This window comes from Lucilia cuprina, chromosome 5 (assembly GCF_022045245.1).
Source record: "Lucilia cuprina isolate Lc7/37 chromosome 5, ASM2204524v1, whole genome shotgun sequence".
Taxonomy (NCBI): domain Eukaryota; kingdom Metazoa; phylum Arthropoda; class Insecta; order Diptera; family Calliphoridae; genus Lucilia; species Lucilia cuprina.
The window spans coordinates 25167507-25181792 of record NC_060953.1 but is presented as its reverse complement, the minus strand read 5'-3'; the positions used below and the strand labels follow the sequence as shown (position 1 = coordinate 25181792).

The following is a 14286-nucleotide window of genomic DNA, read 5'->3' as shown; positions in this document are numbered from 1 at the left end:
GGGGACCTTGTATGGGAGCTATGACCAATAATGGACCCATCCAAAAAATTTTTCCTCTGAATAAATTCTATTATCATAAAATTTTAATTTCTAAAATTTTGTGAAGATATCGACATAACGACGGAAGTTATTAACAAAATACCAAATTTCCGGGAATATGTACTTTTGTATGGGAGGTATATGAAATTGTGGACCGATTCTGGCGATTTTCCACAGATATTAAGCTTTTGTGCGGAAACGAATGTATGCCGATTTTTATGGAATTATCTTGCATAGTTTTCGAGAAAATTACATCAGAATGTGTGAAAAATGATTATTTTTTTCGAGGTTGTTTCAAATTTTGATTCATAACTTCCCGATGTGAACCGGTTTTGCCCATTTTCAATACCAAACTGCTTAGGATAACAATAAATATTTTCGGTGAATTTGGTTGATGTCCTTGGCTTAGTTTTAACGTGAGCGTGTTTTAGGCAGACAGACGGACATAGCTAAATCGACTCAGAATTTCATAAGGACCAAGAATATATATACTTTGTTGGGTCTCAGATGAATATTTTTTGGTGTTACACACGGAATGACAAAGTTATATATACCCTCTATCACCACTGATGGTGGTGGAGGGTATAAAAATTATTTTTAAAGTATATTTTTTTAAATTTTAAGAGCATATATTCAGTGTTTTTAAATAATAAATAGACTACAAGTAGTAACGAAAAATAACTGCTTTTGTAGTTAAAAATGTTTAAAACTAGCAGCAAACTATTACTACTGCTACCTTTAGATTTTGGTAGAAGCAGTTATAGATGTAGTAAAAAATTTTAATGTAGCAGTTGAATACTTCAAATAGTAGCATAAATATTTTCTTGAAGTAGCAATAAATGTTATTATATTTTACAACAATCAAAAATTTGGTAGCATTGCTACTTTATTTAGGTATCAGTTTTAGATAGCAATTCTACTTAATTTTTTGGTAGCAATGCTACCTAAATTTTTGGTAACATAAATAACGAAAAATAATATGTCATCAAAAAAAGGCACAAACGTAGGGATAAAATTAGGACTTCGATTTGTGGGCCTTCTAATGATATATTTACATATTATAAAGATGCGGTATTAATTTCTCATTGCCTTTCCGCAAGAGATATTCTATGAGGAGTACATTAGTGGAAAATAAAAAGATAAAAGTTACGGTGCAGGGCTTATATAACCCAGTACCGGCGGTAAGTGTTGATCTACCCTTGTGTCACGTGTCGTCGTCATTGTGCAATTGTGAGCGTAATACTAGTGCGGAGGTGAGTACCTTAGCCAATAGATGTGTAAACTATCTACATTCTGAAGTACAATGGAAATATACATTTTAAGTGTCTATATGCTTACACTGACGGTATGCATTTACATCGAGTGAATATAATCTTTTTCATTTCATCAGACGAACGAGAGTAAGACTGAATATTGAAGTTTTAAATTAAAATCATAAAAATATGTTTATATTTTATGAGTTGCTTTATTTAAATGAATCTTAAGGCTAACTTAATTATTAAAATGTGAAACTTACGAACTACTACAAATCGTTCATTTAGTTTATATATGTACATGTAAATTGTTATGATCTACATTTGCCTAATTTTATTATTTTTTTAATTGGCGTCAAATTGTTTAAATCTCACCATTATATGACCTACGCTTATATTCTAGGAAGACTAAAATCGATTACACCTTCTAAAATCAGAAATACTATTGTGGTTCGTAGACATGCATAACTCACGTTATTTAAAAACTTTTTTGTTGTATCTCAAGAATAAAACAAACAATTAGTTAATTAATTTCTATCATAATCCGAACATTTATTGCTTACTTCAACCATTTAAATGAAAGTTAATGTGATTGAGGATCACATTGTAATAAACGTACTATTGATGGATCACTTTTTGCTCCTTCTATAAATTCTTCAAGACTTAATTTTCCATCCTTGTTTCGATCCATTTGCCTAAATATTTTGTCAGTTCTCTTTTCTGGTGTGCTTTCGTCTTCAGGCATTTTCATAACAGATCCAACCATTTTGTATATAGCCTTAAATAAATAAATTAATATTTTAAATTAATAGGTTTGTTTAAGTATATTTTTAGTCAAATTAGTAATATAAGATGAAAATAAAATCAAGTAAATTATTTCATTGTAATTAACAAATATGTTATAATCGGACATGCCGAATCTTATATAATTTCCGAAAAGAATTACTTTCTTATAAATAAACTTTGAATTTATGATTCGATGCTTTTGTTATCACCGAAAGAAGTAACTTCATTTTCAGAATAGGTTAGGGTCAATTATTAACCGGTAGAAAGTTTTTGTTTCTTACAAACTTGTATGTGTTGAATAACATCGTTGAACCCGTTTTATGCTAGTAGCGAGGGTAAAATATAGACCGATCCTCTCAAAAAAAGGTACAGACACAAAAGTACAAAACTTTTTTATGTCGAATTTCATTGGTGTATTCTTATTTCTAAGCAAGTAATAAGCATTAAAGTAATTTTCTGAAAAGAACCTTATATGGGAGATAGGGTCAATAATGGATCGGTCATCACAAAAGTTAGTAGAGAGTTTTTAACTCATACAAAACTTGTTTATACGAATTTAATCGCTTTGCTCGCATTTCTGAGCCAGTAATGAACGTTAAAGAGTACCTTATATGGAGAATAGAGTCAATTCTGAATTATACATTGCCTCAGATATACTAAAGCCATTTTTTGTTGATTAAAATTGTGGAAATTTAAGTCAAATTCTGAAGGGGCTTTTTATAGGGCTAGGGTCAAATGAAGCCCTGTAATTATCAAGTTCATGAGGGCAATTTAAGCTATATTGCAGCTTTTTTACGATATATGATTATATTAAACATAATTATGAACTTAAAAGCCCTATTCCGTGGGTTCATTTGTATGGAGGCTAGGCGAAATAATATACCGATATTAACCATTTTCAATATGCTTCGTTTACGGTATCCTAGAAGATCATGTGCCAAATTTTTACAATCCCTATTCGTTTTGTATTTTATTCGTGTGAGAGGATACAACACCCCCTGATACAACACTTACTAACTTTAATATTCATTAAGGGTTGACAACTGAGAATAAACCTAAGAGGAAGAAGACCTCCCCGTCTAATAATATACAGTCAAAGCAAAGCAATACTTCACTCAAAAAAAACTCAAAGGGACCTCAGATTCCTTCAATTAATTGTGACAATACCAAGCCAGATATTACGAAGACGAACACGTCTCACAGTACGTTGTCCAATAGATAAAAGTCCAAAAAATTAGTTGTGAAGAATATTAATATATATTGTTGGAAAGGTAATATAGCATCTAAGATATGTGTGCAAAAATTTTAATGATATTACACTATTTGTCATCAAAAAAAATTTGTAATATGAAAAATATTGATTGCATATAGATTTACTTAGTAAAACAATATTAAAAATCAGAATTTTGGAAAGATGTATTTTTGTTTTGTGTTTCTACACTGAAAAACATCCCTGCCTAATATATACGAAAAAAGAATCAAAGTACTTGAAAATTATTGTTTAAAACTAAAAAATGAAAATATGGCCTCAAAAGAAGAACAGATCGAACTTAAAAAAAGTATGAATGTATAGTCGGGCGTAGTCGACCATATGATACCCTACACCAGCAAGTATGTTAAAATTGGGTACTATTTAAAAAATAAAGTTCTTATAAATGTTAGTAGGGGAAGTTAAATCTACTTCAAAGTTATTTATGTAGAATTTTAAAGTGTTAAGTATTAGTGTTTGTAAGTAAATTTAGATCTTTAAGTCATTTTCTGAAGGGGAGTTTGTATGGGGCATAGGGTCAAATGAAGACCGATCACTACAAAAATCGGTAGTGTCATTTAAAGTTCTATAAAACTAAGTTTTGTTGACTTTTGTTGACATAATAAATGATTTAAATTAATTACTTATAAACCCAAAGGCCATATAGTAGTATATAGTCGAAACTAATTGTCAAGGACCTAAGTCCCCTGTCAAAGACCTAACTGGTGAGAATGTATTAGTAGAAGCACAAAAATAAACACAGTTGTTCAAAAGGTACTAAATAAAAAATTTATTCTTTGGACGTTATAATTCATGTATTATTAATGAAATTTTATATGGCAGTGAATGAAAATATTAGTTATTTATTTATATATGAAAATATATTTAATAATTTAATATATATATGAAAATATATTTTATCTCAAACATATTATAAACACGTCTTTTTGTTATTTTTTTCTGCACTAATGCAAAATGAAAAAAGTATGAAAAATACTTTTTTAATTTTCAATACTAAAATGTACAAATTTTCATTTTTTGAATTTTAATTGAAGTAAAATGTCAAAGAATAAAAAATATTTTTTTTCGTTTGTAAAATATAAATTATTTTCGGGGTTTTAAATAAATGTAAAGTGTTGAAAAAATAATAAACATTAAGTTTAAGTGATAAGAAAAACGAATATGTGCTAATATCCTCGCAATTTTGCGAAGAAAATTTGAAGTTTAGTGAGTGCGTTTAGTTCTCAAAAGTTTGTTTTATTCTCTCAAAGCTCGTCTGTGTAAAGAGAATAAAAATTTTTGTATGCCAAAGGCCTTATTTGGGGGTACGGTTGTATGGGGAAATAATGGATTTTTTCAATAGGCTTCGTCCTCGGACCAAAAGAAGCGTGTGTGCCAAATTTCATCTAATTATCTTGAAAATTGCGGCCTGTACCTTGCGCACAAGGACAGCCAGCTAGACGGACGGACGGACATAGCTTAATCGACACAGAAAATGATTTAAGCCGATTGGTATACTTTAAGGTGGGTTATTCGTCCTATACCTCCTCCCCACTAAAGTCGTGTCGGGTATTGCAAAATTAATGAAACCGCATATGAACAAAATGAATATGCAACGGACGAGAATCAGTTGGATTGTTCAAAAATCCAGAAATAGAAAAAGGAGAAAAGCAAACACATCATCAGAAAATGAAATTAAAGATACAAAATCTCCAGTTAATAAAACAACCATTAATCGTCAGCCACCTCCTATTATGGCAGTTGGCATAGAAAATTTAAAAAAAAATTTAAGTTTATTGAAAACTAATAGCACTAAAGAGCTCCTTGTAAAAGTGTTACCAAACAATAAACAAACAAACAATAAATAAATACACTAAATAGTGATCATTACAGAAACCTTACAAAAATGTTATCCGAAAAATGTATTCCATGGTATAGTTACGAAAATAGGCAATCACAGCCAATTAACGTAATGATAAAAAAATATTCACCATAGTTGTCAACCGTCCGAAATTCAGTTAGATTTGAAATCATAAGGTTTTTAAGTAATTTCTGTAAATCTTAAGCTAAAATATAAAACAAATGAACCGTTTCATATGTTTATGGGTTCATTCGAATCCACCTAAAATAAAAAGAAATGGTTCAGCACCACAAGAGTTCCAAGAAAGTAATAAAGAACCTCAGCCCACTACCTCAAGAGCTAGCTTTGCAGATATTGTAAAAAATAAAACTATCAATAATGCTAGACTCAAAGAAATTGCCACTTCCGAAAGTGAACCAGATAATGGAAATGCTGAGAAAGCAAGAAAAATTTTACAATTCCCTAAAAATCCGTCTAGAGCGTTTGAAAACTCCATTCTTAAACAAAAATCATCCACACTTTAAGAATATTACAATGGAACGCAAACGGATTGCAAAACCACAAAAATGAACAAAAATGAACTAGAGCTAGAGGAGGTAGTGCTGTTGTAATCAGAAATGGTATTAAACACATAGAAGATAAAAAGTTTTGTACAGAAATGTTTTAAGCTAGGACCGTAACCGTACAAACAACAAATGGAGGTCCATATCTATAACATCGGTCTACAGTCCACATTCAATCAAATTTAGCGATTACAACGAACTTTGACACTGTATAAAAACAAATTAATAATTGGAGGCGATTTTAATGCCAAAAATCCCGTCTCACAACAAAAGAAGGCAGAGAATTGTATAAAGGGGCAAAAACCCTAGGATGTGATTTTATTTCCACTGGTAAACATATTGGCCCACTGACCAATCTAAGATACCCGATCTCATTCATTTCATTATTATTCATAAACTATAAAAGAACTTCAGAAACATTGAAGATGGAATAGATTTAAGCTCTAAGCATTCTCCAATTCCAACAGTAAGTGAACATATAATTCAACTAGAAAGCAATCAATTTCTTTATAATAAGAATACTGGCTGGAAGTACTTTAGACAAAACCTCAATAAAATTGAAGAACTCGAAAAATATACTTATAATTTTACAGAAAACATCCAAAACGCAGCGTGGTCTACATCGCCAAATATTAAAATAAAACAAACAGGTATAAATTTCAAAAGAAATACAAATTTTGCTGGAATATAAAAGAAAACTTAGGAGAAATGGCATGAAACTGGATGTACAGAAGACAAAAATGAATACAATAGAGCTTCACATTATTTTAGGCCTAAGCTCAAACAAATAAAAAATAAAACTATGGAAAACTATCTTCAAAACCAAATGTACAATGGGCCAAATCGAACAAAGAAAAACTTCTCCTTTCCCAAGCCGTCTAGAGAACGTCTTTCAACCAAATGTACCCGTTTTATGTAATAATAACAACTTTTGTAACATAGCAAACAATGTATCTTTATCGAATATTCTGTAAGCGAAGTTAAACGAGAAATTTTCAAGCATAAAATAAAAAAATCCCCGGGTTATGATCTCTTAAGAGCTGATATACTAAAACATGTACCTTATAAGGCAATTGTATTTCTAACAACACTAATCCAATCTGCTATACAGCTACAATAGGTACCATACTATTGGAAAGTATCCACCATAATCTTGATACTAAAAACAGCAAAAATCCACATCATATAGACCAATCTCGCTATTACCTATAATCTCAAAAATATTTGAAAAAGTTATACAAAAACGTATTTATACGTTTATAGTCATAAACAATTGTATCCCTAAAGACCAATTTGGATTTCGAGGTAAAACTTCTTCAAATTATACTAGTCGGAGATTAATAAAAAAATTATTTGGCTTGGTCACAAACTAATATTTTATTAAAATAGAAAACCATGTCCTATGGATTACATTAATATTGGAAACAAATTGAAACATTACTTTATATTATAAATAGTATCTTAAATATGTAGATTATCTTGTATAGACAGATATTATAAATGGATATAATTTCCTAGCAAAAATAAAACGAATTACTTCTAAAAGTGACTGTGGTTCTCTGACATGCTGTTAAACTCTGTTGAGCTTTCCCTCATGACAGCGAACTCAAAAGCCTGCATGACCAAAGGTTATCCTCCTTCCCCAATCTCTATTTCCTGTTTTAATTCTCTCTTCTTTTCCACTATCACATCCCCAACTTGTAAGGTTAAGGTGGATAGTAGTGCCGAAAACCTGAATGGCTAATTAGTAGTAAAAGAAGATAATCCGCTAACAGCTCCCCTCCGGTGCTAAGACACGGGACGGTTGTAATGCTTGTACGCCGTCACTGCATGGACCGTCCATCCCTTTACGTGCACACTCGTGGGCACTCCACATGAACGTGGTAAGGAAGATCGCGTCAAGTACGAAGCTGTGGTAGGCGAGTACCGAAAGTTTATAGAAACCGTATCCAGCACTTCCAAGCAGCTGCAGATGAAAGGTCTAAGCAGAACCGATCTCAGACAGAGGCAGGTGAACCGTCCAGGGCCTGCTGCAACCGCAGTCATATAGCCAGGAGACCATTCAACGAAGTGGTGAGGATCACCTCCTGATGGCACTGGTAAACGACAAAGATGGGATCATGCACCCTGTAGTAACAGAATGGAGAGCCGTGGAATTTAAACTGACTGAGTTGGTTATGGAACACCTTCTTGCCAGTATAGACAACACAGCACCTCGTTTTGACTCCGGTGAGATACATTGGGGATACAGGCTGATCAAATGTATGGACAAATTCTCAAAGGACTTCCTAAGCAAATGCATTACTAAGATAAGCGACGCATGGGAAGGCTTAAGCCTTAAGCTTATCTCCGCTGGGGAAATTCTGATGAGACCTCGATCATCCATATGGCTACCAAAAATGACCCCGAACTACACAAAATGTTGGAATACCTGAAGCGTCAGAATACCAACATCCACTCGGACGATTGGTTTATTATTCGCGCTCAACAAGGCGAAGTCCACACATGCCTCATCCTAGCTAAAGTGAAGGTGTTCCGTCCGACAAAATCCGGGAGCGGTGAAGCAGATGCAGTTGAAGTCACAAACTCTCTGCTCTCATAGATGAAGTTAAAGGGTTCCCTATAGGAACCCAAGAAGGGAGAAGAAATGGTAAGGCTCGATCATGTCACTATACACTATACACTATAAACATTTTTCTTTGTACGCAGCCTAGATCAGAAGATCTAACAGAAGAGTTACCGAACAATAGAAGCTTTGTCATTGCCTAAAGCTACATAGCACATGAGAGGACAGCACCACCAGCCGAATTAAGCGACCTTCTGGCCCAAATAAGGGCATCTGACGACATAATCCGGGGCTGTGATGCCAACGCCAGGCATTCAATCTGGGGTAGCAGCGAAATTAATGAAAGGTGTTAGTCGTTATTCAATTTCATTAATACTAACAATCTAAGTATATGTAATTGGATTCTCTTCGATATAGATTTCAAAAACTGACAGAGAAAACGCACTATAGGAACCCAAGAAGAACCGATTGGTGTAAATACAAAGGGATCATCAGACACAAAAATAGGGCAATACCAGCGGTCAATCACAAAGGCAAAGAAAAACTTCTCATGGTAGATTTCGGATCTATCTAAAAGCTGTCAAGAAAATCGCTATTGAAAGTGGGACCCTATCATGACTCAACAATAATATCATTATCCACAATAGAATTTCGAGCGATTGATATTTTTTCCCCATTCAAATTAGCAGGGCCAGATGGTATTTTGCCAATGATGTTACAAAGTGTAAAATAATATATCATCCCCTGGTTGCATAAAATATATACGCTCAGCCTCTCTCTCAACCACGTCCCGGTAAATTAGGAAAAGGTTAAAGTCGTTTTTATTCCCAAAGCAGGCAAAAGGAGTCATGAGAATGCGAAAGATTTTCGTCCAATTAGGCTTTCATCTTTTGAGCTCAAACGCTTGAAAGACTCATTGACTCTAATATAAGGCAAGCTCATTGCGGCTTTTAAGTAGTCAAAATGCCTATCTTAAAGGACGATCTACAGAGACAGCTCTACATGAGGTTGTCAGAGTTATAGAAAGATCCCTCGAATTAAACAAAATACTATGGAAGCCTTCTCAAGACAAAGGAGGTGCCTTTAATAACGTAAATAAGCCCTTGCTAATCTAGATGTTGAAGAGTATATCGGAAATTGGTTTGTAATTATGTTGAAATCTAGAATAATTACTGCAAGTCTTGATAACAGCGTTTGGTCCAAGCAAGTGGAACGAGACACAACATAGGGCGTAATACTTCCACTACTTTGGCTTATCGTCGATAACTCAATTATCATTAACATGGACAACAGAGGTGTAAAAGTTGTTAGTTATGTGGACGATGTTGTGATATTGGTATCAGGAATTTCCCAGACGTGGTTAGTGATATCATGTCTAACGCTTTGGTGCTTCTCGATAATTGGGCCACAGACAGCGGCCTAGGAGTAAACCAAAGCATAGTAAAAACTATGAAATACCGTTATCGAATAATGCAAATTAAATAGGAATTATTCTAGACTCCAAGTTATCATGGAAACTCAACATCCAACACAGAGTCGAGAAGAAATATGTTGTAGATCAGCTATACAAAGTTCAGAGATCAACATGCATTGGGATAACAGGTGCTCTAAGAACTAGTCCTTCAGAACTACCATTTCCCTATTAGTTAAGCAATGCAAGAAGGATCTATCTAGGCTGGGTCGCCTGTCTGACCTTTTTTGGGTCCCTGCGCATAGGGACTACTATGGAAATGAACAGCAGATAAGTTTGCCAGAACGGGATCTGTTCACGCCGTTCCAGTAGCAACCGTTAGGTTTCATCAAGAGTAATATCCTCATATACTTTGAAAGGCTAAAAATAGGTGGAATCACTTAGACACATGTAAAGGGGTCAAGATATTGTAGCCCTCTTTTAATGGGAAACACACAAGTCACCTTATAAACCGAAGTAGACGGGATATATCGAGACTAATAGCAGTAATAACAGGACACTGGGTGCTAGGCAGTTATGCAAGTAGGCTACCTTTTAATAAACACTGTTGCAGTTGAAAATACAGATAAAAGGAAAAATCTGTGAAAAGGAACCTTTTTCTTGGCAGCTACTTCATATCAAACCTTGGAGAGATATTGTCCATTAATTGTATATTGTCTATTAATTGTATATTGTCTATTAATTGTATGGGGACAACGTATTGTGCGTCGACAAATCAAAGGGTATCTCAAAAGCCCCAAAAAACGTGAAAGAAGAATTTAAAAGGTGCAGCGTGCTTCCGATTCTCTTAAAGTCCTCTGTCTACATAAAAGGTTGAGGCAGTAATCTAGATAATGAACGTGCAATAGAAATACATGGAAGTCAGAATGCTGCGCTGGCCGTGGAAAAATGTAATGTCTTTTACAGGAAAGAAAAACCTGAGAGAACTTTATTTGTAATAAGTATCCAAGAAAAAAGGATGTTGAGGAAACATCCCCATAAATGGAACATTCCTATTTTTTATTATTATATAACACATATACATACATAAACATTTTGATCTCTAAAGTAACACTCAAAAGCTTACTCTCGCATTGCTCATTGTATGTAATATTAATGTCTATTTGTATTCAACCCTTATTTATATAATGAATTTTTTAAGTTAGTTAGTTGTTCTTTTACACTTTGATGAGTAAGTCCAGTTGCAACACAAATATTTATACAGTCCACAAAAAATATGAAACAACATAAATGTGAATAAAACGTAATTAATTTAATATGAAAATAAATGAAGTGCGTTTTTATTAATTGGTTAAACACCATACGTTTTGTCCTTCTCTCCAAATCTTGGACACAGTGCTTCATTGGACATAATTTACAAAGGTTTATCGGTTTCGAGTGCAACTATCCACAGGGCAAGAACAGTTCGTGGTAAAACGACAACAAAGACAATTCGTGTAGTGACAATATTTTTTGGAACAACAAAAACTCTTTGTGTGGTGTGAAAATACAAGTTTAGAGAATAAGGGACAAGTACAACAACAACATAGTGAAGTGTATCAGACAACAGGAGAAATATATGTGTGTGTGTTAATTGAACTAGCTTGACAACAGAGAAGCACCAGTCAATTATGATTTAACGTTTTCGGTTGTTATAGTACATGAAATTTGAATTTTAACGTTTGTTGCAAAGCTTATCTATGTTAAAGTTTCTGAAAGGTATGTTAATAACATGAGTGGACAGTGAACTTTTTTTGAATCGTGTGCGCTTGTGTGGATTGCTCAGCCAGTTGCATAATAACATTAGTGTGTAAAATCTCAACAACTTTTAGTGAGAGTGCTGTTTTATATTTGTACAACAACAGAGGCATAGAGGCAAAGTGTTAGTGTAAACACGGTACATATACATACGAACACAGTGAAAATACGTTGGTTAGTATTTTTTATATGAAGACGTTTTGGTTTTTTTATGAACAATCAAGTTTTGTCATAAACATAAACGGGTTTTGTGGAGAATAAAGCTCGGTATTGAACATAGACGTTACTACAGGCAGAAAACTACGCGCGACAACAGAATTATTGGCTGTTGTATCAACATACTATATTATATGGAATTTGATTATTTTTCGCAATTGGATTCCTGTGAGTACAATTTTTATTATTTAATTCGTTAGGATGACAACGACTATGAAATCTGTGCTATCTAAATGCCGAATGCAAAAGGGTGCGATTACTCGGGCATACACATTTGTTCAAAATCCTCCTGAACAACTATATTTATAAGAAATAGAATCTCGTCTAACTCGTTTGGAAGCCGCATGGGCTGAATTTGTGAAATTTATTGGGAAATTATATACTTTTGAAGGTGAGGCAGGCTTCGTAGATCCTGAAGGTGATATTGTGGATTATGAGGAAAAATATCTGCACAGTCATGCTATGCTTAAGCGAATGATGAAATCCCTTGGTCGTCATGAATCTACACCTGAACTTCATAATGAAATGTTTTCTCGTCTAGCAGAACAACATTCTTCGTTATTGCAAAGACTCGATACACCTACAACCTCTCGTCATGTTAATGAGGATTTACCTAAGTTGAGAATATAACCTTTTTCTGGGAGTTACAAGGAATCGCCAGCGTTTAAGAATTTATTTATTAGCGCAATATATTCTAAAAGAATATTCAAAAGTTTCATTATTAGAAGTCCTTATTGAAAGAAGATGCTGCAAATCATATTAAACACATGCAGATTTCTGAAATATCATATAGTACTGCATGGGATCGACTCAAGGAGCGGTTTGATCACCTCGCCATATCGTGAACTCCTATATTGAGACCTTTATGGGCCTTTCTACAATGAAGGATGAAAATGCTGCTACGCTACGTAAAATTTCTAACACTGCTAATGAAGTTGTTAGAGGTTTGGATGCTGTTGATTATAATGAACGTGATCATTGGTTAATTTACATTCTACAATGTAAGATTGATTCTGAATCCCGTCGCAAATGGATTGAGAATTCTCGTGAAAACCCTAAGCCTACTATAGCTAAATTTTTGAAATTTTTGGATCAATGCTGTGAGGAATTGGAACTGGGAAATAAGGTTGCTTCTAAATCTACGAGTTATAAGCGGGATTCTTCTACAACTTTAGTTTCTACAAATAGTCAACAGGGCTGTAATGACCGCGGCTCTAATGATTATCGGACGTACAAATGTCCACATTTTCTTTCGTTATCAGTCGAACAACGTCAGACTCTAGTTAGGGAAAAATTTCTATGCTTTAATTGTCTTCGTAGGGGACACACTGCCTACAACTGGGAATATCAATTATTACATTTTACTCAATTTACTTCGGTCCAGCAGACTCACGTTGCAGTTTCGTCTGATATATCAACTTCTGAAGTAGGCACCTCTCAAGCGGAGGATCCTCAACCGGTGTCTAGAAGGATATTACATTTATCCTACCCACTGATTTGGTCAATGTTCCAAATCACAAAGGTGATTTCACTACACGTCGTCTGTTACTTGATACCGCTTCCGAATTGTCGTATATTTCTGAAGATTGTATTAAACGTTTGGGCTTGCAGCGCAATTGTTCGAAAATTGCACTTTCTGGAATTTCATCAGTTAAGGCTGAATCAACCCATGTGCATAGTAATTTACATATTAAGTCCAGAATTTCAACACATACTATTGAAGCTCTAGTACATATTTTGGGTCGTATAACTTCGTCTCTTCCAAGAACGACAATAACGAATTATGATCGCGGACAACTAGATAAGATTAATCTTGCAGACTATCGTTCAAATCCTATTGATATTTTACTCGGAGCAGACTATATTTGGGATGACAATGGTAACACTATAGCTGTATCTACTATTTTTGGTTGGGTGGTAACATCTGTAACTTCATCTCTTTAACAACAACAGTCAACATCATCATTACTAACATTGGTCGACATCGATAAATCAATCCAATCCTTTTGGGAAATTATGGAAACTGGTAGTCTAGGAAAACAGGATGATGAATCTGCACTAGTTGAACAACATTTTCGGCAAACTCATACTCGACATACAGATGGACGTTACATTGTCGAACTACCATTTAAGGAACAGAATACCTCATTCGGAGACACTGATAACATATCTCTAAATGACAAACTACATATTGGCCCTTCAATTGAACGTAATTTATTTGCCGTTTGTATGCGTTTTCGGTTATATAAGTTCGTATTCTCTGCGGATATCATTAAAATGTTTCGGCAAATTTGGGTGGCTGAAGAACACCGAAATTTGCAACGGATTCTGTGGAGAGAGGATCCCAATGGGGAACTTAAACACTTTCAATTATGTACGGTTACATATGGAACATCTTCCGCACCATATCTATAAGTTAGGGTGTTGGAACAATTAGCGAGAGATTACCAAGAATCTCATCCTAATGCATCGAGGATCTTACTCGAAGATTTCTATGTCGACGACGTATTAACAGGTGCTTCATCGGAAGAAGAACTTATTTTGA

General features: G+C 34.1%; 1 protein-coding gene across 1 annotated transcript in view; it reads right to left on the bottom strand.

Annotated features, from left to right (window-relative positions):
• Positions 1-1819: 1819 nt before the first annotated feature.
• Positions 1820-14286, bottom strand: part of LOC124420201 (neurocalcin homolog) — a 62907-nt gene continuing 50440 nt past the window's right edge. Inside the window, exon 3 of the mRNA XM_046952411.1 lies at positions 1820-2070. Coding sequence (XP_046808367.1) covers positions 1876-2070 — 195 coding nt within the window. The 3' untranslated portion in view covers positions 1820-1875. The remainder of the gene's footprint in view (positions 2071-14286) is intronic.